Source organism: Musa acuminata, chromosome BXJ1-9 (assembly GCF_036884655.1).
Source record: "Musa acuminata AAA Group cultivar baxijiao chromosome BXJ1-9, Cavendish_Baxijiao_AAA, whole genome shotgun sequence".
Lineage (NCBI taxonomy): Eukaryota > Viridiplantae > Streptophyta > Magnoliopsida > Zingiberales > Musaceae > Musa > Musa acuminata.
Window position 1 is genome coordinate 12,385,913 of NC_088335.1, and position 27,329 is coordinate 12,413,241.

Genomic DNA, 27,329 nt, shown 5'->3' on the forward strand with positions numbered 1-27,329 from the left:
TTTGGCGCCCTCACAGATTCAAATTTTGTCCTCTTCCTCTCGCCTTTACTCCCTCCTCCATCCGCATTCCTCCCCCCCCCCCCCCCCCCCCCCCCTTCTGCTCTGCTGTCTTCGGCATTCCAAGGAGAGATGTCTCGTCTCCCGCTGCCTTCCCCGGCTCGCACGGAGGCCACCACCTGCGGATCTTTGCTCCAAGAACTGCAGGTCCCCCTTCCCCACCAAAATTCTCTGCTCGTTTTTGCTCCTTTCTTGTCAATTGCCGTTTTATCTCGACGTTTTCTTGGGTTCTTCGTTTGCGTACTTCGTCTTGCTTCTTGCTCTAGTTGCGGTGCTTGCAACGGCTTGCGCTCTTTTAGATTTTGCGAGGGTCGTTCTTTGCGTCCGTGGTTTGGGGGTTGCTTGATCGTTGGCGTTTTTAATAGATGAGTCTGACAGATGACGAAATTCGAAATCTTCCCTTTGCGTGGTTCAGTTTTGCGTTTTCTTGTGGCTGTGGGCGAGTTTTGACACTGTGGAAAGGCCGCTTCTTTTTCTTCCGGGGCGAGTCACAGAGTCTGCTTCCCTGCATGCTAGGGTAAAGCTGCGTGAATTATCCCTCTCTGGAACCATTTCTTTTTTGGTTTTGTCTGTTTTCTTGAAGCGGTTTTTGCCTTTGATCGAGTTTTTGCCGTCTGTGTCAGAATTGCCTTTTGTCCATAGTTCTTTTAGATGTCGTGGCTTCAGCTTGTGATGCCTCGATTAGTTTGTTTCAAGTTCGTGCATTATATTATGAGTTGGGTCTATGAAGTTTCAATAGTGGACATTTGTGATGGAAATGATGGTGCCGTCACATTAAAAAGGTTACATTTCCTGCATGTGACAGCCTATTACACGAATTTCTTAATTATTTTCATCTATATATTAAGTTATACTTTGTGAGGGAAGAAGTGTAAAGGGTGCTTCTCCTTCTGAACATGTGATGTGATTCTCTCATTCTGGCAAGAAATAGTGGATGTCCTACTGGTCTGCACCATTGTTCTATGTTTTCATTTGAGTCTGTTTAAGAAATTGAAGGTTTCTGATACACTTCGAATAAAAATGTTTGGGTTTTGAAAGTACATCTGCTTACGATTGGTGCTTAATTTGGCTATATAGTAGGTCTAGCTATCTGTAAAACTGAATGTGATAAAAATAACAATATTTTAATCACGAGATCTTGATGAGAAAAGAATACATAAATAGTGACTTCATCAATTGGATGTGACACCGTGTTAACATGAACTTGCATGCTTTCTACTGTCTAATACTTACTGTGCAGTAAAAGATGGCAATTATGTTGATTCAGGATTTATGGGATGAAATAGGGGAGAATGATCGTGAAAGGGACAGGACAATACTACAGCTTGAACAGGAATGTCTTGACTTGTACAGAAGAAAAGTAGACCAAACTAGAAAACACAAGGCAGAATTACACCAGATGCTGGCTGATGGTGAAGCTGAAGTATCTAATCTAATTTCCATACTCGGAGAGCGAGAAACCTTTGTTCGGGTTAGTTACGATATTGCCACTTTTACAGTCTCTTTATGTTCCTATTCACTCTCTTTATGCTCTCTTGTTTCTACTCCTAGTTAGAGAAAAAAGCAGGCACACTTAAGGAACAGTCGGCCATGATTAAACCATTGTTGGATGATCTGGGACAAAAGAAGGAACAAAGGATCAAGGAATTCCTGGATGTTCAATTGCAAATTGTTAGGATATGTGCAGAAATAGCTGGTAACATCCATCAAAGAAGTTCTACTTCTGCTCAGGTAGACGAACGGGACTTAACTCTTAAAAGACTGGGAGAGCTGAAGTGCCAACTTCATGAGCTTCAAAAAGATAAGGTCTAGTATTGGTAATCGAAATATAATGTTATTCCAAATATGGAAAATCATATTTTGTAACTTATTTTGTTTGGAACTTGCAGAACCTACGCTTGCAGAAGGTTGGTGCTTACATCAAATTGATTCAAGATCTGTCGTTGGTGTTGTCAGTCGACTTCTATAAAATGATATCTGGAGTCCATCCTAGTTTTGGTGATTCTTCAAACAACCTGACAGAAAGCATAAGTAATGAAACTCTTGCTAGACTTGCAGGAATTGTTCATTCACTAGAGCAAGAGAAACTACAAAGGCTACAAAAGGTGTGGTTAAGAGCAATATTACTTTTGCATGTCATGTATGCTAAAATTTTGTCTGTAGGCTATCATTTTTTTTTCTTAATCTTGATAGCTGAAATTTATATCTTCTATATTTTTTTACAACCAACATATTTTAGTACGACTAACAAACTCATATCTAATCTCGCCAGAGTTTCCTCTTTCCTGAAATATATTTCATGTGATATACTGAAGATGTCTACTGTAATGTACATTCACTTTCAAAATATTGCTTCTAGTTGTCTACAAAATCCCCAGCCCTTATTTATGGTTTCCTCTGTGACTGTTAGATAAGAAGGTGAAGTTGAAACTTATAAAATTTGAGTAGTTCATAAGGCTTGCAACGTAAAAATTATACTTAAATTCATGAAAGCTTTGAGCTTTTTGAGGTTTCTGGTGAGACCTGCTAGTACCTGAATAAGAACATTTTCTAGGGTCTTATAAACTCCCAACACTTCTGAATTTGTATCATGAAGTTTAGATTTGTGGTTGTTTGATATCTGATTATATATTTTTATAATTTTTGCTAATGACAAATGAAAATTCTTTTGCTCTCTAGCTACAAAACTTGGGGAGTACACTTGTTGAGTTATGGAATCTCATGGATATGCCTATGGATGAACAAAAAAGATTTGACCATGTAACCTGCTTGACATCATCATCTGTCGATTCGGTACTTGGGAAAGGTTGCCTTGCACTTGAATTAATTGATCAGGTAATTCACTCCTGTATTTCTCTGTCCACACAAGATCCTTTATATATATATATATATATATATATATATATATATATATATATATATATATATATGTATGTATGTATGTATGTATGTATGTATGTATGTATGTATGTATGTATGTATGTATTTATATACATATATATATACATACATACATACATACATACATACATACATACATACATACATACATACATACATACATATACATATATATATATACATATACATATATATATAAACATATATATACATATATATACATCTATATGTATATATATATAAATATATATGTTGAGAAAATCTTTTTGTTGGTCGTTAACTTTTTCAGATATTCTATCATTGTGTCTTATGTAATTTTACTTTCATTAGGCTGAACATGAAGTTGAAAGATTGAATGTTCTAAAAGCTAGCAAGATGAAGGAACTTGTTTTAAAGAAGCAAAATGAGCTTGACAAAATTTACAGAAGTGTTCACATGGATGTTGATGGTGAAGGAGCAAGAGAAACACTTATTGGTCTCATAGATTCTGGTTTGTTTGAACTCATGATTTATTAAGCTTTAGTGATGTTCAATCATATCACATTTATGGCATGGACATTTTTGTGTTTTTGTTCCTAATGAAGGTACTTGAATGTTCAACAATCATATGGCTTCCTTCTGGTGCACTTTGCCCATAATGTTACATTTTGACTTTTACATATATATGTTTTTCATTCTCTATACATATACCAATACACTTTATTAGTGGAAGGTCAACTACTACTCTTCAGGCTAGGTTTAAGTTTATCGAACATGTACACACACATATCGATATTTTTATACTGATGTTAGATTTGCATAAATTCAATTTTTCTCAAGCTTGGTATTGGATATCACTACCGATGAGTGTACTACTCATACGTACCTATCCTACCAGATCTCATATGCAGTTTACCATGACAATAATAAAAATAATGGCCTCATGCAAGAGGCATTAGGCAGTGTGGAATTTTCATGGGGGTTTGTTAACACATCCTTGAGCAGAGGCATCATTTCTGTGATGACATTTAAATATTATTATAAGGCATATTTAGAAATATACCTACATTTCTGTGATGAGTAAATATTGGTTCGATGGAATTTAGGAATCAGCACTATACCTATATTTTTAACCCTGCTTTCAAGCACCAACGAAATATAATGATGAATTTGGTGACTCAAAGTAACTACAAGGAGATTTTGGTTATTCTGCATGTTTGCCTAAACAGTTGTAGCTGTTGCATTGGTTGTCTTTTATAAAATTAAATATTGGAATTTATCTGGTATTGACCTCCACATGACATTATTTTCAGAATAGTTATGTCTCTAAAGAATAACAAATTCATTATGAATTCGTGTATCTGTTTCAGTTCAATATCATCTTTGCTTGTGTTATTGTAGCTTCTTGTTTATTTGCTGTCAGTCACGATCATCATCACAGTGGTAATAAATATACGTAAACTACTTTACTTTCATAATTGATTTATAGGGAAAGTAGATCTCGCAGAACTTCTCTCAAGAATGGATAATCAGACTGTGAAGGCTAAAGAGCAAGCTCTAAGCAGAAAAGACATTTTAGAAAAGGTGGAGAAATGGACATTTGCATCCGAGGAGGAGAATTGGCTCGATGATTATGAGAAGGTAATAAAATTGACCAAATTTTACCAGTAATGTCATGACTTATCCGTGTTAAAGGCATGGTGAGATAGTGCAAAGTTTATCTGTCCATTCTCAGCTGAACTTTGATTCATTGAACTGCTTTATCCTTTTTGAGGGCAGTCTGTTGTTCCTATATGTCCTTGTATTAATCTTGGTCATGATAAAAATGCTAACTTACTGGGAATATTCTTCTGTTTACTTACTTTGACATATTGAACAGGATGAAAATCGTTATGCTGCTGGTCGAGGAGTGCATAAGAATCTTAAACGTGCAGAAAAAGCCCGGATACTGGTCAACAAAATACCATGTGAGCTATATTCTATGATGTATTGTATGATTTTCTTTCTATGATGTATTCTATGTTTATCTTGTTAGACACCGACCTTTTATTTGTTTATGTTGACCTCTTGTTTTCTTGTAACATCCCCAATAAGCAGGAGAAAGTGGTTGCCTAGATTTTTAGAATTTTAAGTAATTTAGTGATTGCATTCCTTCACATTCATGAATGGTAGGTTCAATTCTTAGTTGCAATCTTTAGGCATATGGGGTGCTCTCAGTTTTAAATTGAATCTTTTAAAAAGTCTACTGTATTCTAATTGGTGTAATGTATAATATACTTTCCAATGTAGAAAACTACATGATCATCATCTTTACTACCCTTTGTTGGTCATGAGGGTTGCGAGATTATAGGCAGTAAAGTGAGTATCATTCTTTACCTTTCTGGTGACCGTCACTGGACATACATAGAAACATGTATTTGGCCATATTGCACAAGATTGATATTTGGATTTGATCAGCAAGATCGGAATCATCCAATAAATATTTTTAGAATTTAAAAATTACAAAAAATGTGAATATAATAGTTCGATAGAAGAAACATAAAACAGAATATGAGAAAATAAAAATTATTCTTTGCTAAAGGATACTTTTTATTTTTTTTCATAATACCATAATGATCGAAGCTTACACATGCAGATTTTATTGCATGTGCTTTCCTTCACATAAGAGTGGCCACCTAGCCATGGCATGTATGTTTCATCGTAAACAAAATGTATTTGCCAATGTGGATTGTTTTTGTTAATTTTTTAAAAATCTCTTGTACTTGAGACAAAAGTGATATGATTTCTCTCATGACACTACTGTAAATTTTGAATTAACCGTATACTTTTGCTTAATCTGTCTCTTAATTACAAATATGAGAATTTTCTTTCAAGTGATGCACATATTTTGGTTTCTATTATTTCCTAACAATCACTTAACTATTCTTCTGTAGCTCTGGTAGAGAATCTGGCTTCAAAAATAAAAACCTGGGAGAACGAAAAGGGATTGCCATTTATGTATGACAAGGTATTATTTTATTGCTGAAAAACATTTCTTCATAATCAAATATGTTTCTTAAAGTTTTATTTGAATAGCTGATCTGTTATTTTGATCTCCAGGTGCGAATGCTAGATAGCTTAGAAAATTATGTCAAACTCAGGCAGCAAAGAGAAGAGGAGAAACGACGATTCCGGGTTGGTTTCATTATCTTTTTGGTTTTTTTCACTTTATGTCACTCCAGAACATTTCTTTTTGTGTGACACACTTATGTTCATTCATTTTTTATGACAAGCTGCCTATTTTCTGCATATACTCTAGCAACATTCATAATTGAAGCTTTCATTAAGAAATTAGGCAGCTCAATTGTTCTGAAATCTATTAGACAATACCAGTACTTGTTCTTATGCTCTCTGTGGCCTTCATTTTTCTGCAGGAAAGGAAGAAGCTGCAGGAACAATTTGCAACAGAGCAGGAAGCTCTTTTTGGGAGTAAGCCAAGCCCAATGAGGCAGTTTCCAACTAAGAAGCCCTTGGGCCAAAGCTCGAGTGCGAACATTGCTTGCGGAACGCCGACCGGTCGCCGTGTCTCAACACCATTTGGACGGCAGGGGATCGTATCATCAGGTAAGGAGAAAAAAGGTGGAAAGGGGAGCGTAGTTACACCAGATAACTATGTTTCCCTTCAAAAGGATGATTCTGTGTCTCACAACTCATCAATCTTATGACCTTGAAAGTAGTAGCCTCCGAGAATCCTGGTGCTGAAAATTTAAGATAGACGTTGTATGACTGTTTGAGTGTTAATGTTCTTGACTAACACTTTTATTGTGATTACTGCCTTTGGATTCTACTGTTCTGTACTGTTTCCACACCCATCCTACGAAATCAGTGATTTATTTTTTGCTTGTTGAATTCCAGGATGTTTCTAAGAAGAAGCCAATTGGTTTTTGGTGCATCTCTTCGGCTAAATATATTAGGAAATTTTCTTTATATCTTAGTTTTTGGTGCTTTTCTAAGAAGATGTGAATAATAAAATATCACTCCATGTGTCATGCAACATTCACAGGACAACCACCACCCAAAGGGTTTGATGCAGACTCCCCAGGGATTAATGACACCAATTTTAGCCTGTCTACTACCTGCAATGAGTAGAATCTAATCCACTCCTGCAACACAGATGTAGAATTAGACTTTAAACTAGAAGTTCATGCCATTCCTTTCTCTATATATGACACACATGAAGGCTGCAGACCATGAATCCCAAGCCTCCCTGTGTCTATTTCTTACACTGCACCTTGCACCATTTTTTCATGCAACAAGGTCTGCCAGAATAAAAACCATACTTTGTGTCCATTTTTAAGTCTGAGAAATGATAGAACATCTTAGCAATATGTGAGACAATTAGAAAATATTGCCATCACATAAATCTTTCCAAAACAATGCATTTGATTCCAGGATTGTACTATCAACAATTAAGAGATTTAGGACTTATAGATTTTTAGGATTTGTTTCAGAATGATTTGCCTACCTTGAATAGTACAACATGCCTTCCATGTTCCCTATCCCAAACCTGGAACAATCAGGATTACTTTAGAATAAATCTCACACTGTTGTATGCCTGGTCATTTGCACTGTCTAAAAGCTTATTAGCCCCTTTTTAGGCTCTGCAATTCTCCTTATTGCTAGTCCAACATGCAGAGCAACCAAACAATTCTTCCACTATGCTGAAAAGAACTTATGAGGTGTTGTGATCTCAGTCCAATGAAACAATAGTTTAGTTCTGTAGGTGCTTCCCTTGGGATTGCACAAGTGAGAAAACTTGTAACTCTTGGACAACTTGTTATGCCCAAATAGCAAAATCCTTGTTTTGTCTAAAACCATGCCCTGCATCTTGATTTGTTAGACAGTTCTATCTTCTGCATAATATAGCGGTATATCACTTGATCCATTCACAAGCCATTGCTGAAGTCACATCAAGATGATGTGCTGAAAAGGAGTGCATAATTAGGCAGGAGTACTAAGAATCAATTAGCCATTGTTGTCATCGGATTATAAGAACATATGTACGGATTCATTAAACAGCATTTGTTTATAAAGATATGCTGGAAACTGTTGTTGAGTTAATCATGCAGTTCTTATTTCCACAGTGACTTCCATGCAGATATGAACTTTATCTAGCTAGTGGGTTAATGAATGAATGATCTTATCCATTTAGTGAGAATGACAAGCACCATTTCAAATATTTATTCACCAACTGCTCTCAGTTGGAATAATTCCTTCTCAAGATATAAGCCACTTTAGAGTTCTGCATCTGAAAATGATCTTATAAATTGTCTTATTCTCCACTAATTCTGCTTATCATTATTCTCTGATGTTACTGTTGGAGTGACAGAGCAAACTAGAGATTCGATCCTTGGAGATGAATGAACAAGAGTTGTAAGTCACTCTTCATCACGTAATCCCTCCTTGCTAATAATTTATTTCACAAACTCAAAGTTTCATGTTCCTCTTCATCACAACAAATGGTTTTGTGTTAGCTTTGTACTGAATATTGAAATATAAGAATGTTTCTGGAAGAACCGATCCTTTTGTGTTGTTATGTGCATTAGAAAATGAGCAAAAACAAGAAAGCCAAGAACATAGAACCTACATCACTTTATGGATATGATTCAGTGCTGCTTATGTTAATTAGATCTTATCTTTTGATAGAATCTACAAATTTCTTATCTTTCATACAGGATAAAACAACATCAACTGCCAGAATTCTTGCATACAGGAATTCTTGAATGTTTATTCTCTAAGCTAAAACATAAATGATGCCAATTTACCATGAGATTCTCCATGGACATCGGCAGCTAAAATGGTTAATCAGCAAAAGTCTAGTTGTAATCAATTCAGGATTCCCAACATACGAAAGGTTTTGATACTACATCAATCAGCACCACGTTTTGAATTAAGAATGCAGAAAAAGTATTTGGATTCTAGTAGTGGAAGATGTCTCATATTCTTCCTCCATGAACTTTGTGTCACAAGTTGCCCACATAATGTAGGAAATGGACCTCAGAATCTAATTTTATTCAGTTAAAAAAAGTTGTCTGCTTGAGCTGAAACATATCTCATTTGATGTCTGCGGTTTTCGTTCTTTATTCCACATCTAATTATGTATTTCCATTCCACATTCACCGATTCCTTGCCATTAGAAGTTCCTTAGGGGTGTCTTAAACTTGTCATTATCCACTATGCAAATTGCTCTAATCCCACAAACATGCCTTTTGTCTCCAAGTTGTGACTGAGTAGTTATTCTTTCTCAAGTGTCTTCTCGGATGATCACCCAGAAAAGCTTCTCATGGCTGGACAATTATGAAGATTATGAGATTGCTTGCCAACTTCTATTTTTTCCTTCCGATTAAGTTAAACCTTAAGGTCACAAGTTTATTTATCAGTAACCAATCTTTGTAGGACTTGGAAACAACTCAGTAGTAGCAATCTCAAAGCACATAGTTTAGAGTGAAACATGGTGAAACTCTTCAGCTTTTCCTCTAAAGAGAAAAAGGTCAATTACATAATATAAAATAAATGTAGGCTGAGATCAAATTGAAAGCAGATGAAATGTATGCTCAAAGTGATTAATTGATGCATATTAAATGTATTGCTACAGATGTTAACTTGGAAGTACTAAAGAAAACACATATTAGTCTTTTTAATGCGACGGTATATCTTGGTATAACATAAGGTTGCTCCTTTGTGACTTAAGATGACATGTATTGATCCTTTCGAGATCTCATGTACATTGGAGTTATTCCATATCAACATTTAATTGAATTTATGCATGCTCATTAATCATGTAATCTGTTTTTCTTTTCAGTTTTTAATGGTTTAGCATCTGAACATAATTTGGTGAGCAGAAATTTTGAAGAGGAAACAAAGTCTTCACTGTCATTCCTTCGTGAAGTCCTAATTACATAATCACGAGAAGAAAACGAAAAGAGGAGAGAGAGATATATATAAATCTCCTCTTTCTTTTTTTTTTTGGTCCTCCGAGTCTTCCTTTCAAGTGTCAGAAGCAAACTAGCTTCTGACTCTTCCTTCTTGGCCTTCATGGAATTCTCTGCTATTGGGGATGGAGGAGATCATCCAGTTGTTAGCTTTGGCCTTCTCCGTCTCAGCTTCATCCTGTTCCATGATCTCCTCGACCCACTGCTACTGGTATGTCCATGGCTTCCATCTCCTTGCTCTCCCTGTTCTTGCCCCAGAGAACGGAGTAGAGGCCAACAACTATAAGGACAGCTCCGATCACTCTGCATGCAGATGACAAGTCTCAAAGACCTTCCAAATTACTTGGTCTCAGTCCTTCAAAGACACAAGTTGAGATAGTGGTCTCACCCTCCCAAGTAGATCTTCTCAGCAAGGATGAAGGAGCCCATTATGGCTACTATGATCATCATCAGAGGGCTGAAGGCAGAGGCAAACACCGGCCCCTTGTCCTGCATCACCAGACCCTGGACATAGTAGGCAATGCTTGATGTCACAATCCCCTGCATGTTCCAATCGAAGGAGAAATCTCATTAGCTTCTTTCTAGCTAGAAAGAGATGATTCGAGAGAAGAGAGAGAGATGAAAGAGGCTTACAGCATAAGCAGCGGCAAGGAGGTTCATGTCGAAGCCGATTCTCCAAGCAGAGGGCTTGTGCTCCATGATCAAGGTCACAGCAATGGCTTGCAGAGTACCCACAAAGCATATCAAGGAGGTGAGGGAGAGGGGTGCATCATATTTCTTTAAGGTCGCTGCCTGTGGAGCATGAGACCAGGCTCTCAAGTCAGTTTCCACAAGGTAGAGTACATGAGCTGAGGGTTCGATGCAGCCAAGTTCTACCTGAAGGATGAAGAGAGAAGCCCAAGCTAGAGTTGCAATGATGAGGCAGATGCAGCCTTTGAGCCAGTCCTCGTCGGTCGAGTCATCACCGGCGGCGGCCGTGGGCGCGTTAGAGTGGGGCGGGTGTGCGTGCTTGGTCCAGGCCATGTCCATGATGGGTCCCTTGTACAGGGTCAGCAACATGGCTCCTGCCACTGTCACAAGAGTTCCCACCACCTTGGCTTGGCATCTCACCTTCTTCAGATGCACCTTCTCCATCCTATCATTACCGATCAGTTCCACAATCAGCAGCAATCCGAGAATGTAATGGTGGAAATCATGAGCTCGTCCGATCTAATTAATCGACCTGCATATGACCGCCAACACGAAGGTCATTGCGGGCAGCATGTTGCTCATGGCGCAGGAGAAGGTCGGGGAGGTGAATTTGAGTCCAGCGTAGTAGAAGTTCTGGTCGATGACCGGCCTGCAGACATGGCAAGAAAGCTAGTGAGACAACATCTGAGCAACCAAAAGAGTGCATGCCACAGCGCCGGAGACGAACCCGAGGAGAGCGAGCACGAAGATCTGCATGAAGACGAAGAAGGACATCTTGGGGCGCACCTTCCTGTCGGGGGACAGAGGAGTGAGGTGAGAAGGTGAGTCACTGAGGAGTTGGTGGTGGGCGGGGCGGGGGTTGTTTACCTCTCGAGGACGAGGGCGAAGGGGGCGATGGAGATGGTGGCGAAGAAGTGGCGGTAGACGACGAGGACGTAGTGACTCATGCCGTGGTTGAGGGAGACCTTGGTGATGATGTTCATGCCGGCGTAGCCGAACTGCAGAAGGATCATGGCCAAGTAGGGCATGCACTTCTGGAACAGCTTGCTGCTTCCCGCCATCCCGGGTGGTGGTGGAGAGAGCTCGGAGGAAGAGGAGAGAGAATAGTGTGTGTGTGTGTGTGTGTGTGTGTGTGTGTGTGTGTTGAGGGGAGCAAGAAGACGAGAGGGGACGACTCGATTCTCCTGAGGATGGGAGCCCATTTATGAACATGCTGGGTGGGATCCGTGACGAAAAAGATACGCGGGAAAAGTAGGACCGTTAAAGTTAGTTAACATCTTCATAAAAAAAAAAATTAAAATCTTATTTAATTTGGTAGTATTTCTAAAGCTTTTTCTCCTCCTATAAGCTCTACAAAATACATTCTAACTTAAATTGAATCATAGGCTCAAAATATATTTAACCGTAAGTTGATAATAGTACCTTTATGCCAGTTATTACAATCGGAAGTTAATACAGTTAATATACTTAATAAAGACTAATATAATTTAAAATTAAATTGATATATATGTGAGACTTAGTCCAATAAGACTTTTTTTTCTGCGGGTAATCTTTTCCAATATTATATTAATTCTGATATTAGTTACTACGTTATCGTTCGGTGAAATAATTAATTTATTAAGTCTAAATCATTAGTCTAAAATACTTAAATTTAAACTGATAATATTATATAAATCCTTATCTTTGTTTTTTCTCCATAAAAATTAGAAGAATAGCATGAAAATTTGATGCTGTAGGCAATTTCTTATATGGAGCAAATCACCTGCTTCTTCCTTGGATCTTCTCTCACGGTGAGGGAACAATTTTTTGTGGAGCATCAGGAACAAATGCACCCCCATATTGGTGCCTGCAATGTTTCCACTTGGATTTCCGGGATGTGAGATGCATCACCAACTTGATTTGGATTCATCAGCCAAATTGCTGACCGCGATCTCATTCGCTTGCTCCAGTCATCATGGCATGCTTTCAGTGGAGTGTCACTGTTATCATCTGCACTGTTCTTGAAACAATAAGAGAAAAAGGTTATCAGAATTCGACGTCTTATCTTAGCAGAAAACTGCTGAGGAGGAGAGGGAGGCGTGCATCGCCACTGGGATTCTGGTGGGGCCTTCCACACCACCCTGGTCCCTTTCATAGGACCATTTGATGGATGCCATACTTGGCGTGAAGCTCAAGAACGCTGGCACACACTTGCATATTTGGCATGGCAGCAGAATGTTTAGTTCTACCCTTGATGATGAAAGATTTCAAAGGGTCAATCGATATAATTTTAACCATTTAAATAGAGAAAATTAAAGAAATGATGATCTTATCATGAGGCTGTGACTTAAAAGAGCTCCTTTTACTAAGAGTGATAATAGTAATAATAACAATAACTTACCAGTATTGCTCAGAATGGAAGATCAACCTGCACTGCTACTGGATCCTGTTGTCATAAGTTGTCGACAAACTAAACTTGCAGAAGGCTGAGCTATGAACTCAACCCAGGAAAGAAGAGATCATTATGCTGAATTCACAAGTGTGATACACCCAAATTAGGGCATCGATACTTGAGAGGGGGAGTTCGGTAGGCAGAGAAGTCAGGAGATGTTCCATGGAAGAATGAATGACTGTGCTTTTGCAGTGAGTGTCATTTATTTGGGCAGCCTCCAATCTCAAGTGCTCTTTTGGTGGTGGTGTCTTCCCATTATCAACTACATATCCTTAATAATGGCATTAAACAAATCCTAATCTAATGACTCAACCAGCAAGACCTCCTCACAAAGTAGACTGAGGCAAATATCTTTCCTTTTCCTATCAGAAAATAAATGTCTTCTGATATTTTCATTGGCCTACCGCATGGCCTTTGGTACTTCCCCTGTGGAAACCTGTATGAATTCTCATTAAAAACCAAAAGCTCAGTCGACTGAGAATCGGAAAAAAAATATTGGCCTATGAAGCTAGAGATTGTATCATGGACTTGAAGGTTTAAATTCTTGAATGATAGTATGAGGTGTTAAATCTTACGGTATATGTGAGATTTGACCTTATGGTGACTTCCAGCACAATGGAATTGATAATAAGTATTTTAAAATTTTTAAAGTTAGTGTAGGATAAGAAATCTTAGTATAAGAAGTTTTTTTTGTAAACGAAGAAAACTTTGATAATTAGGATTTGATTGTTTTATAAATATCATGTTTTGATGGGAAAAGAATAAGATGTGAGAAATACTTTTTGATGCTTTAGATTTCTCTCTAGTCCAGATAGATGCTCTTTAGGATTTTTAGAAAGGACGAGATAAAAAAAATAAATTCTTCGACAATCATGTGAGATGGTATGTTAAGAAATTTACGTTTGAGTGGGAATAACTCGAGAATCTTGTAATTGATATCATATGATGAAAATTTTAATTTTCTCTATAAATATATAAATGAAAGTTATCAGTTTTTTTAATATATATTTTTTATTATTGATCTTTGAATTTTTTTTTAGTTTTTAAAATTTTTGATTCTCTCCCTTTAGTCACAACCTTATATACATATAAGGGTTTTCTATTCTAATACTAAGTTAACTATCATATCCATTAACTTATCGGAACTAAACCTTAGTGCAAAAATGGCTCAAGTTATTAATGATAGTATATCCTTCTCGATCATTTTTTTCACTTCTAATAGGAGACTAAATCGAGAGTATTATAATATCATTATTGATCGATAACATTCTCATTAAAAAAAAACATAACTTCAAAATCTAATATTATCATGATAACATTCTCTAGCATTCATAAGTACTATTTGTAATATTTCAACTTAATTGAATGAATAATTGATGCATTAGGTTAATAAGCCTCAACCACTAATCCAAGATGTATATAGTGTTACACAGTTCTATGTTAGTTCTTAAACAGAGTTCTATAAACAATCTTGTCTTCCATATGATCCTGAATCCTGCATGCCCGAAATGGAGCACAGAGTTATGGGCATCGAGTCATCGTGAATACTTCATCCTCATGTCCACGAACTACAAGTGACATGTCTCCATGGAAGGTGATAGTGGTGGACTCAGAACAACGAGAAATAGAATGAGCATTGAAGATGAATCATGAGAGGCTGTGCACTGTTCTACAAAGGAGCTGTTTGGAGAGTGGGGTCATGGCAGGGTTTACATGTTCTCTGCTGATGCAGGTGTGGTCATAGATCCCAGTTGGAATGTTGGGGGTGGGAAAAGGAGGACGAAGAGAATTGGATGCTCAACATTCACTCTAAAACGCAGATCTTCAAGTCTTCCTGCCAGCCATTAATTTGTTGTAACACACCTAGGGAACTTGGACCGATAAAGATTCGATTGGTATATTATCATTAACTTAGAGTTAAATATTTTGAATCAGTAGTTTGAATTTAATAGAATAATTATTTAATAAGATTTGATTATGATGAATGATGTACAACACAGTGCAGATTCAAGCAAGATAAGACTATCTTAGAAGGTGGTATGTCAGGATGTGAAGGTATCACTTGGTTAGACTTGCATGTAGTGTACTGAAGTTTAATGTGTCTGCTTCAGATTCAAAGTCTCCAAACCTACACTTGTTGTTATGAACGAGATACTTGAATCATGCACTTGCTGCTTTCGGAAAAGGAAAACAAGAATGATGAACCTTTCTTTGAGTGATTCGATCGTAGGAGTAAACAAATGCTCATGGAGGGCAACACCGATCGCACTGATGCTCAATTCATCACTGAGAGATGATAATGGTGTTGTAAAGTTTATGATCCATTCAGTTCGCTTCCCTAAGAATTTCTTCTAATGTCCTCCTGCATTGCATGTTTAAGCTTACTCGAGCTTTTGATGGCTATATAATAAGATTTATTTCTGGAAGCAGAGTGGCACATACAAGAATGATATGCTGAATGAGCAGAGAGAAAGATGTGCAGAAGCTAAACATTCATTACCTATCTAAAATTTAGCTTTTCATGAATAGAACAAGCAAATTGCACTACTTCTCAAGTCGTTTATGATCTTGCACTTGCAATGTTTAGAGTAGATGGGAGTCCAAGAAATGAACAGCAGCAGATTATTGCCCTTTTATTAGGTTTTATGATCCTACTAAAACATCATATATTTTTTGCAAATTCTGAAAATTTGATGAGGGAACAATTTTGGCAAGTTCTCTAATGATGTACCAGAGAAAATAGTGGAGAATGCATAGCTTCTCAACCTTCATCTTTTTTTTCTCTGTAGATTTCAGTTTAAGATGAACAAAGAGGTGATACTGACAAAGGATTACTGATTGCGGTATTTGTTTGTTGAAGCTGATAAAAGGAATTAAGAGAAGTTTGAGATGCAACTACATTGCAGAAACAAATTTATCCTAGTAGATAAATTGGACCTTATACATTCACCTTCGATGCTATGCGGCACAAACATCTGATTCCGGTTGATGTGGAAATTTCTGAGCTACTTCATGCCTCTTTCTTGGTATGCAGCAGCGTTATTCTAAATTCTATCTAATTGGAGACTTAAGAACCTTTTAAACATTACTTTTTTTTTCGATCGATTAATTACATCGAGCATAATCGAAAAAGGATTGTTCTCCCTCTTCCCTTGGATAGGCCTAAACAGCAGGACATAAGAAATGTGTTGTGATCATAGCATCAGTTGATTAAGATGGGCATTTTGTTTCTTGATCAGTGCATGCAAAGAGCCATTACTTGCACAATAGGCTCTATCATCAATGTACAAGAGCGTTTTCTTTCATGTGAGAACTGATGACTTAAAAGGTTTAAGCTTTTAGATTTATGTGAAAGAAATGATGGAACATTTCGGATTTTTCATAGCAGAAGCTTTGGGTATGCATCCTTAGATGGTGTTTCATCAAAAAATTATTATTACATTCAGATTTCCTCATTAACAGGCTTAAATTGTTCTTCATAAAAATGAAAGTACACAAAAGATTCTCTCAGTGATAAACTTTGAGGGAAATGGATCACTAGACACCATTTACTTCTATGTAGTCATATTATAATGTACTAATACAGATACTAAACAGAAAACATTATATATATACATATATAATTAGTTCAAATTCCCATTCACTATATGTATTATACCCCATCACAAAACAATTTATGAGATTGTTTTGATAGTTTTGGATGGAAATTAAGAATATGTTGGTATATTCAAAACAAAGGATGACAAATATTCATTTCTTTTCACTTAGCATTAACTTTAGGTTTACATGTTTTAAAAACCTTAAAATATTTATTTTTATGTATTGTGAAGAAATGACATTAAATAAATATGGTATTAGTTAATACCAGTGTTTCAAAATGGAATTATAATATTTTTTATTATTGAATCAAAACATTGTAATCATATCTACAACATTATAACTAAGCTCCAATTAGTTCAAGTATCTACCAATCTTAATTAACAAGCTTCTTATAGGTTTTCGAATAATTCATGTCATTCTGATTCGCGTCAAATAATTATGAAATCAAATAATTGGTGTCATTCTGATTCAACCTAATCATATAATATATCAACAGTAGAACCACCCTAGTTGACTCGATTAGTTCAATGCGATTGACTCAAGAATTAGGTACCTACATGTCTCAATGAAATAGCATAATGCACGTATTTGACGTAGTATGTAAACAACTACAATCGCAAATATCATATTACAGAAACATTTACTTCAAAAAGAGCGAAAATTTGACCTTACAGAATCATTAGCCCTATGCCATTTCTGGTGAAGGGGACGTATTAATCAAGATTGCTCAGGAGATATCTGATGGCCATCCAATGATAGTTACACTACAAGGTAAGCAACAGGCAATGGTTGAACCATACATGCTTGATGCTCCTACATCTCATTAACAACACATCCAAGGTTCCTATGGATTCAAAAACCAGCAGGGAAACTGATGTGTACAGGGTAGGTATGCACAATCAGGCATGATGACAAAATTTCATGCACACACGTTCATGTACACATGCATGCATGTCATATATGTGCTTGGGCACATGAAATTGTTCAAAATTTTGAGGTAAGAACTCACAGGTGCATCATGATGCGTAGGTCTTCAAGACGAACTTGCTTTTGTTCCTTTGCTGCTTTCCTCCCAAAGGCCCCGCTCGCTAGTTTCTTCTTCCTTTCCTGCAACTTCAGAATCCTCTCCTCTATGCTGCCCCTTACTATCAGTCTCACCACCTTCACCTCTTCCTTCTGCCCAATCCTGTGCACCCTGTCCATTGCCTGCTCCTCGACTGCTGGGTTCCACCACGGCTCCATGAGGTAAACTCTAGATGCTGCTGTGAGATTGATTCCTGTGCCTGCAGCCTTAAGGCTGGCGAGCAACACTGTCGGTTCCCCGGGACCACATTTTCCAAATCTCTTTATCACCTCAGCCCTCCTCTTCGTGCTCATTGCGCCATCCAATCGCAAGATCACAAAACCAGCATCCTTAAGTGGCTCTTGAAGCAAAATAAGCATCTTCCTGAACTGTGAGAAGACAACCGACTTTGTTGAAGGGTTCTGCTCCTTGGATGCTAATAGAAGTTTCAACAAGAATGATACTTTAGAAGATAATGGTCTATTTGATAAGCAAGTTTTTGACCCATCATCATTGGTAGATTTTGTTGGTGGGACCACAAAAAGGTCTGTTTTTGATAAGGGATGACGACAGATAGGACATGAAGCATTAAGGTGTTTCAGGGTTTTCAGTATGCAGGCTTGACAAAATATATGAGCACAGCATGTAATCACTGTCTTCAGAGGTGGAGAGAGGCAAACTGGACAGTCAAAATCATCTCCATCTTCTACCAATGATGCCAATTTCTTAAGCAATTCTGGGTTCCGAGACACATCTGCCACGAGAAGTGACATCCCTCAAATCAGTAATACAACGAAGACAACAAAGCATGCCAACAACACTTGAAACCAGTAACCGTTGATCGGTGTGTCAGAAAATTTAGTTGGTGAAAATGAAACGAGTATAGACATCTGCACTCTACAATTTTGATAAGAAAAGAATAAGTACTGCACAATATGGCAAGGGAAAAGCTTGGTTTGCTATTCAACGCTGAAGTTCCTAACTCATAAATTTACTTGATCTACTGGACAAGATAATGTTGTTAAAATCCCAATGCAGCATTTTAAGATCCTACACATCCATGATTATCCAAGTTGGATGTGAAATATTTCAATTATTAAATCTGGGTAGAATATATATCCAAATAAGAGGAGTTACGATTCTGATACTATCTCTGATCCTAATAGTTCAAGCAGCTATCTTTTTTATTCTAGATCAGCTATGACTAAAGTCCTGCCTACAGATCATTAAATGTTCATCTCATGACAGATCAGAGATCTAGAGGCTACACCAGCCATTTACTCTTACACATCAACAACTCATCAAAGTAGATTTCATTTTCTTGTGTTGTTTATAATTCAATCTTATGAATCTGATCCTGAAATCAGTCCTGAAAAGAATCTCAATGTAAAGGTGATGCATCAATCCACAAAATTCCATGTTAAATCATGAGATATTGCAGCGCCCTATTCTGAACACCAAAATCAAATTTCTCTTCCACTTCAAGATTAACATTTGTAAAACGGGTGTACATGTCACCAATGGTTTCGCTAGGATTCATTCGAAATAATTCATAATTATGCACCAAAAGATTAATCTTAGACTCTTTAACTCTACTAGTGTCTTCATGTATAACTTCGAGTGTGTGCCAAATATCATGTGCAGTTTCGCATGTAGAAACACAATTAAACTCATTTTGTCTAAAGCATAAAATAAAACATTCATAGCTTTAGCATTTAAGGAAAACGATTTTTTCTCTAGATCATTCCATTCATTCATTGGTCTAGAGGATTTTTGAAAACCATATTTGACAATATTCCATAAATCAAAGTCCATAAAAATCAGAAAAATCCTCATTTATATTTTCCAATACGTATAGTTTGTCCTATTGAACATAAAAGGACGAGTGATAGAATGACCCTCTTGATTGCCGGTAAAAGTCATTTAATCTCTCTTAGGTGTTAAACCAACCGGGAGAAACTTGACTTTGATACCAACTGTTAGGACTGTATCGGCACTAAGAGGGGAGAATGAATTAGTGCTTTCGTAAAAACCTCGATTTAAAAATTTCGTTTGATGAAAACCGATATCAAAAGTGTGCTTGACTTAGAAAAAGTGTAATAAGCAGTTAAATAAAAAAGCAATAACAATGAAGAGCAAAAAGAAAATGCACAACGAATTTATAGTGGTTCGGTCATCGCGACCTACGTCCACTCTCGATTCCTCTTCCGTCGAGGCCACCAGCGTTCACTAACGATCTTTTTTTAATGGACGAAGAACAACTACCCTCTTTATAACTCTTTCTCCTTTTCACAGGTTTAGGAGAGAACCTTTACAAGTCTCACACTTCTCTTAGAATAAGCTCAAAACTTTAAATAGGAGGAGGGGGACACTTAGCACTTTTCAAAACTTTACAACTCAGAATCACTAGCCTTTTCGTTTACTTTTCTTACTAACTCAAGCAAGAATGAGTGGAGTATTTATAGGCCCCAAATGACTTCAAAAATGAAGCCAAAAAGAAGTTTCAGCCCGGGTTTCCAAGGTCCTAGTAACGCTAGTACTGGACGATACCACCGCCTGCAGGACTGACCACTGGCGGTACTATTGCCCAGTCTAGGCAATACTACCACCTTGCACATGGGAGACCGTGTACTGATGGTACTACCGTCAGTCTAGGCAATACCACCGCCAGTCTCTGGTGATACCACCGTCGGGTCTTCCCAGTGATTTCAATAGGTGCTCGGGTGCTCGTCTAGGCGCTCGGGCGAGGCGAGGCCCTAGCCCCTCGCTTCATTTCCAGGTGGCACACTTCAAAGAGGCGCTGCTTAGGCGCTCGCCCGAGCCCAGGCGCTAGGCACTTCGGGCGAGCGCTCGGGTTAAACCAGGCGACCGAACCAGCGTTTTAGGTCTGGTTCGGTCTCCGGTGCTTTAGTTGGTTCAATCGAACCAACTAAAGCACCGATATCAGCCTTCCTCTCACGACTTCCCAACCCTAACCCTGCTCGCCACTCTCGCTCTCATACGTTCCAACTCATAGGCGGTTCTACCGCTTGGTTTGGCGGTGCCACTGTCTGACCCAACTGTGGGTCACTGAATGGGCCTCCCAATAGGCCCAACTCAACCTCAGATCAGACCCAATAGGCCCCTAATTGAGTTAGTAAGGTTACACCCAAAACTAACTCAATTTAAGACCTAACTATGACGATAAAGACCTAAACGATAACAAAACAAGAAATCTATGTTGTCCGGCATGTCATTGGTTCATCCGAACTTCGTTCGAACCTTCAACGTATTGCTCGATCCATCGGCATGTTAACTCCCGCAACATCCAATCTTGGCACAATGTTCGATTCTTTCGGCCTAATAACCGATCTCTAACTCCGGACCAACATCTAATTCTTCTTCTTTAATTGTTTTGCCTTTTCATGATCGAAGTTAGTCTTGTATCACTTTTCTCAAACCGCAGATTAGATTGTAAACTCATCAATTGATTTCATCATCAAAATCCGGGATTCAACAGTTCGAATAAAACTTTTGGTTTCCAATGACATACTCTATAGCAAAAAATAGTCTATTAGTTCGGATTTCCAAATTTGGTGAGGCCATCAGGGTGATATAGTCTAAACTATAAAGTACAAACAATTGTTGCAATAAGAATAACAAGTTAGAAGCTAAAGAATTTCTCAATTTCCTGCAAATAACTCAACTAAAATGTAGTACAACAAAAATCAATTCAATCTCCTATATGATGCTACAAGGTTGACCTAACAACAAGAAGGTAAAGAAATCCTCCTTAGACAAAAGAAAGTGATCATACACAAGCCCCTTTTATAAAAATTAATTCCTGATATAAATTAACAGTAGACTTAAATTACCATCAACATTTAGACATAATGAATATAAATATGCTATAAAAGAAAATATAGGGGTAATTACAGATAACCCTCTATAGTTAACTATGATTAGTATCCCAGTTCTTATGCTTTAAAAAGTAACATTGGGGTCTCTACACTTATGAATGTGAAACATTTAACCCAAATTCTTCTTACTTCATTAATTTTTTTGACGAAAAAAATCGCACATGTTGTCACGTGCAAAAAGGTGTGAATGACGAGGATAAAAATATAATTTTATTTTTTTAATTATTAAATATATATTCTTTAAAATACCCTAACCATTTTTTCTCCTCTCTTTCTCATGCTCGACCTGCACTCTCGACCACCGCCGCTCCTGCATCGCTTGATTGCCGCCTCTCCTACACCGCTCAGCGTCGCACCGGACCCGCTCGACCGCCACCACCGCTGCTCTTGCATTCCAATCGAGAAGTTTATGGCAATTAGAATGCAAGAGCGACGGCGGTTGAGCAAGTCCGATGTGGCGACGACGAGCGGTGCAAAAGCGACAACGACGAGAGATGCAGGAGAGGCGGTTGTCGAGCAGTGCAGGAGCAACGATGGTCGAGAGCGCAGGTCGAGCGTGGGAAAGAGGGGAGGAGAAAGAACGGTTATGATATTTTAAAGAATATGTATTTAATAATTAAAAAAATAAAATTACGTTTTCATCCTCCTCATTCATGTCCTTTTTGCACGTGCGATTTTTTCCATCGAGAAAATTAACAATGTAAGAAGAATTGTGATTAAATATTTCACCTTAGTAAGTATAAGGACCCCAATGCTACTTAAAGTATAGGGACCGGGACATTACTCAATTAACTATAGGAGGTTATTTATAATTACCCCGAAAATACAACAAGTTGGACAAAAGATGAAACTGGATTTGTTTATTACATCTAACAATACTTTCAATTAAGCAGGAATATTTAAAAATATACATGTATCAATGCGTGCATATACACCACATATGTTCATACATATATATAGTTATATACAAAATATATCACCTTCCTCATGATTATCACTGAAAGGAACTAGAAAGCCTTTGTCATCTAAATGAAACTAAAGAACTTCATGAGCAGCACATGATTTGGCAAACTGCCAAAAGGTAGAAAATCATGTGCCCATTGAAGACTTAAAATTAATGTGAACATGCCTTACCTTCAAGAGCATTAGATGGAAGGAATGATTTGATGTCTGAAGGGCACAATGACACATCATTGCAGATCTGCCGGAGTCGTAATATTATATGAAGCACAGTGGAATAATTGTGTAATACAGTGTCTGCATCAATGTACTCCCTAATGGTGTTTTGAGCTTCTGATTCCAATCGATCATACTGTTCTCTTTCCTCAGCAGAGAGCTCCACAAAACAGGTTTCAATAGTTTTAGATGGCAGCCCTACCAAACCTTTACTTCCATTTTCTGCAGCTTTTGTCCTCCGCAAAGATATAGTTCCAACTAGGGCCTGACAGATTCAGAGGATTAAAAAGGGCTCAGTAAACAGAAAACCAAATTCAGATAATCCAGTCTTATTTGCAGAGATCAAGTTCACACATGGAAAAATAATAGAACCAACAAAAAGGTAAATAGTGTATATTCCATACCAAATTCATTTATGCAACATTAATAATTCAATCATTAGAAGAACTATGAAAATTTATAGACACATCACGGTTACAAGGTTATTTATTTAGCCAGGTTTCAATGTCATATATTCATATGGTAAAACAATCACTCTTTTGATCTGTGTATATGACCTTTCCTTGGAAACGAAGATACTTCCATCCTTCCGTTGACATGGTAGTACCATCATTAAACAAGCCCTTCCTGCTGAACTCTCACTAACTATCATCAACCAGGGACTTCAAATAAAATCACTAAAGAGCTTTAAGGACTATTTTGGACTTTAGAATCCCAAATTCCAAGGTACCAGAAAGAAAGATAAAAGGTCAAGATCAAGATCAACTAAAGCATTCACCAACTGTCACATCTTGTTTTCTTCTTCTTTTTTTCTTTCTCATAAGGAACTCATTAATCATATTATAACCTAGGACTAAAAGGTTCTTATACACAAAGATCAATTTGTGGCTAAAGAATATATATAGTGAACGTAGGATAATTATATATTTGCATATAGTTTACATTGATTACTAACCTGTGTCGCATGAATTTGGATGTCTATCTAGAAATATCTAATTCCTCGAAGGAAAATAAGGTCTCGTAAAAGACAATTAAACTATATGGACCATAACTTTATAAGTGTAAAGTACTGAAATCTTAAATTTTATATCTTCTCTATGACCGCCTAACTGTGGTCTTCTTTGCTAATTGGTCAACAGTAATAAATACTATATATCGATTCATTTTTGAGGCCTCATTATAAACAATTCATTTCATGTCTAACAACAAGTGCAATGTCAATAGCTAAAAAGTTTCTAGACCAAGAAATTGTTCCATGTAAAATCATGAAACATAATCTATGATTGGATGGCTCTAGGAGAATTAAAAAAAAGAAGAAGAAAAAGGAACTTGCAATACTATTAAAAGTATTATATCACAATGCAGTTGTTAAAGTTCGTCTTACTCTTACTCAACAAGAACTATGTATTTCTCTTGTATTTCTCTTCAACTACAAAGTTATAAATTATCAGTCATCCATTATTTAGTTTCCTCAGTAGGAGATTGCCATGAATGTTATTTAATACCTCACTCTATTTATTATCTGCTAAAGCTGAATTAATATGCATGTTACTATCATATATTTTTCTCAAAAATACTTGCATCATTAAACATTAATCAACAAAGAGTTAGAAGTGTCACATCCAAAATCCAAAAAATATTGAATTGAATGAAGGAATTTTCCTACAGACTACAAAAGAAACGCTACATAGTCTTTGGAAAAAATAAAATTAAAAGGGTAATACTGTTGATCATAAACTGCAAAGATAGCAACGGAAGAGACCTGCCCTAGAGAATTTTAAAAACATTAGTCGAGGAATTTTAAACTCCTACCTGGATGTTAGGTTTATTAGAACTTCCAAAATAAGGAATTAATTAACAGCAAAGAAGCAAATAATTGCTTTTGCGTTGTTAACAACAAATGTAGAAAAGTGAACAATGGCACAGCGATCTCTTTCTTGGATAAATATTTTGCTTCTAGGATATAGATCTGTAGAAACTCAAAATTCCTTTGCAAATAGTTTTTGCTTTAACCAATTGAACGTCAACTATGTCATGTCTCTTCACTTGTTTGAAGTAAAACAATAAATCATGCCCTTAGTGTGTGTAACATAAGCATTACAAATTGCCTGGTTTAGCTAGGGAGGCATGAGAAATCATTTTGTTACCTGTAGCAAACCTGCCTTATTGTTTGATATTGCTTGCTGCTCTTTTAGATATATGGAAATGACATTTAGGCTAGACAATCTTGTTGAAGTTTCTTTTAGATATATGGAAATGACATTTAGGCTAGACAATCTTGTTGAAGTTTAGTTTAAAGTAAATATTGCTACACCATTTTGTTTAGTGAAGACACACACTGAACTTCAAAAAGGTTGAGTTTGTAAACTTATCAATAGAGTATGAAATCTTTGGTGATCTCTTTTGTGCCTCAAAACAATGCAAGGAAAAGAAAAAGCCTAACAAATTTATAAAAATTGAAAATCAAATCATATTAAAGTTACAAAATGAAAAGTACCTGCAAACGTGATAACCCACTCTTAGACCCCTGATCTAGTGGGCGTTGCACCAAGTTTTGCCAGTAGCTCTTGATGGAAAATGGCTGAAATCTCAAGAAGGCCATAAGTGAGAACAAATCAAACGAACTGTTCTGAATGGGCGTCCCTGTCACCACCCACCTTCTCTCGGCCTTCAGAGCTATGACAGCCTTTGTCTGCTGAGCTCCAAAGTTTTTAATCACGTGGGCTTCATCAAGAATGACTCTAAACCACTCTGTTTCCTTCATAGGTGAGCTCGGATCACCAAACTCAGCAGACAGAGTGGTATAGGTTGTCATAACAATGTCATATTTCAAAAGCTCCTCCGGTTCCCTTGTGCGTTCTCCGTGATACAAATATACCTTCATGCTCCTGGGCCTAGTATGTTCTTCCAGTTGAGTAATCCATGATGTTAATACAGAAAGTGGACAAACAACCAATGTTGTTTTCAGTCCTAAAGCTTCGCTCTTCTGAACTTCTCCGCCATCAAGTTTACGTCTTTTACATGATTTGACGACTGTCTTACCAGATCTTGACTTTCTACCACTCGAAGAATTTATCCTTTCGTCTTCTCCCTGCAGATTGCTGGTGGAAGAACTAGGAAATCCACCAGGCTTGTTAGTGGCAATCAAAGAAAGCAGAGTGAGGGTCTTTCCCAAGCCCATATCATCAGCAAAGATCCCACCTTTCAGCGGCTCCGGCCTCTCCGAAGTCTGGTGATTCGTCAACACATTCACATAACTTCCATCTCGCATCTCCCAAAACGGCGGCAGGTCACATGAATTCTCCCTCCCGACCAACCATCCCAGTCCTTCCTTCTGGTGCTCAAACAGTTCCGACACGATTACCTCCTTCGGTGGCTTCAAAGGTGCAATTTTTCCCTCATCACCCTTTCCGACAAGAGCGAAGATCTTATCGACGCTCTTCCCGTGCTTCCCCGACTTAGATTTCTTGGAATTCTCCTCCTGTACGATGGCGGCCTCCGAGAGGCCGAACTCATGGTCATCGTACTCGATGAGCTGAAGCCCTCCTTCGAACACGGCGGCACGGACGACGGGGATCGCGTCGGGGCGGGCAAAGAGGTGGATCTGGCATGGAAGGCGGTAAGGGTTGCGGTTCTTGGAGGGGGGCTTGGGGACGATGGCCTCAACGGAGACGAGGCAGGAGTCGAGAAGCGGGGCGAGAGCGGCGGCAGCAGCGCGCTCGATGTGGCCAACCTGGACGGTGCGGGTGTTGAGGACCTTGATAGCGTTGGGGTCGTAGGGATTGAGGGGCTCGCGGACGAGGCCGACCATCTCGCGGCCGCTGATGGTGCCGGTATAATAACGAAGGCCGACGATGTTGGCGATGACGAAGCCGACGAGGACGGCGTCGGAGGGATGCTCCTGGGAGTCGTAGGCGGAGGCGGCGGCGGCGGCGGCATCGTAGTCGTCGTCGTCGATTAATCGACGCCAGAGTTGCTGTTCCTCCTGCTCATCCATGGACGGATGAGGCGGGCGGGGTTTGGAGAGGGTTTGAAAGGGGTGAAAGAAAGCGACGGAGAAAGGCAAAGGTTAAGAAAGGCTTTAGTGGCGGTGGAACGCATTCCGTCACTGTTCATTTCTTGGTGAAGTATGAAGGTCGATTTAATTAGAAAAAGGAACCGTTAATCTTAATATTGGTGAGGTGACAGCAACATCAAGTAATTAAATAGTTTCTAAAGGAAAGCAGCGTTAAGTAATAATATAAACATATTTATCTTTGAATCCAGAGGCCTATATGTACTTTTAAAAATTCAAATAAATTAATAGTGAATAAAACATTAAAAAATGTTTTGATTTTCTTTTTAAAGCTCAAATAGTTTAAATACTGAACGATTTTAAATTTTAACTATAATAAATGGTATAATATTTTTTTCAAATATAAATTTATTAAGATCTCAAAGTTGTACCAAAAGAGTTGTGTTAAGTTATTTCGAACAAAATGAATCCTCTCATACAATATTACATTTACGTAGCTTTTCCAGCAACTCGATTTATCGCTTGATTATATTCACGAAAACGTGCA

At 37.7% G+C, this 27,329-nt stretch overlaps 2 protein-coding genes and 1 pseudogene across 2 annotated transcripts; 1 reads left to right on the forward strand and 2 right to left on the reverse strand.

Moving 5' to 3' along the window:
• Nucleotides 1-84: 84 nt before the first annotated feature.
• LOC103998216 (65-kDa microtubule-associated protein 5) lies at nt 85-6,825 on the forward strand. The gene is made up of 11 exons (XM_009419624.3): nt 85-204; nt 1,325-1,528; nt 1,609-1,863; nt 1,947-2,162; nt 2,737-2,892; nt 3,289-3,448; nt 4,427-4,578; nt 4,817-4,904; nt 5,871-5,944; nt 6,037-6,111; nt 6,351-6,825. Exons 1-11 carry the CDS (start codon nt 130-132, stop codon nt 6,639-6,641), a joined length of 1,746 nt encoding a protein of 581 aa, XP_009417899.2. The 5' UTR covers nt 85-129; the 3' UTR covers nt 6,642-6,825.
• A 2,972-nt stretch (nt 6,826-9,797) lies between these two features.
• On the reverse strand, nt 9,798-11,761 carry LOC135594281 (WAT1-related protein At5g07050-like; annotated as a pseudogene).
• Nucleotides 11,762-17,299: 5,538 nt separating this feature from the next.
• On the reverse strand, nt 17,300-26,869 carry LOC103998214 (putative SWI/SNF-related matrix-associated actin-dependent regulator of chromatin subfamily A member 3-like 1). Its single transcript, XM_009419623.3, has 3 exons — nt 25,265-26,869; nt 22,726-23,032; nt 17,300-18,446 (listed from the first exon to the last, which is right to left on the reverse strand). The coding sequence occupies exons 1-3, from the start codon at nt 26,762-26,764 to the stop codon at nt 17,635-17,637; spliced, it is 2,619 nt and encodes an 872-aa protein (XP_009417898.2). The 5' UTR covers nt 26,765-26,869; the 3' UTR covers nt 17,300-17,634.
• Nucleotides 26,870-27,329: the final 460 nt, after the last annotated feature.

Excerpts from the sequence above, each read along its gene's own strand:
- LOC103998216 (XM_009419624.3), top strand. The coding sequence starts at position 130 with ATGTCTCGTCTCCCGCTGCCTTCCCCGGCTCGCACGGAGGCCACCACC. Across the intron at positions 205-1,324 it reads CTTTGCTCCAAGAACTGCAG|GATTTATGGGATGAAATAGG; the intron begins GTCCCCCTTCCC and ends ATGTTGATTCAG. Across the intron at positions 5,945-6,036 it reads TGCCATTTATGTATGACAAG|GTGCGAATGCTAGATAGCTT; the intron begins GTATTATTTTAT and ends TTTGATCTCCAG.
- LOC103998214 (XM_009419623.3), bottom strand. The coding sequence starts at position 26,764 with ATGGATGAGCAGGAGGAACAGCAACTCTGGCGTCGATTAATCGACGAC. Across the intron at positions 23,033-25,264 it reads GTGGGTTATCACGTTTGCAG|GCCCTAGTTGGAACTATATC; the intron begins GTACTTTTCATT and ends TGAATCTGTCAG. Across the intron at positions 18,447-22,725 it reads TCCATCTAATGCTCTTGAAG|ATGTGTCTCGGAACCCAGAA; the intron begins GTAAGGCATGTT and ends TTCTCGTGGCAG.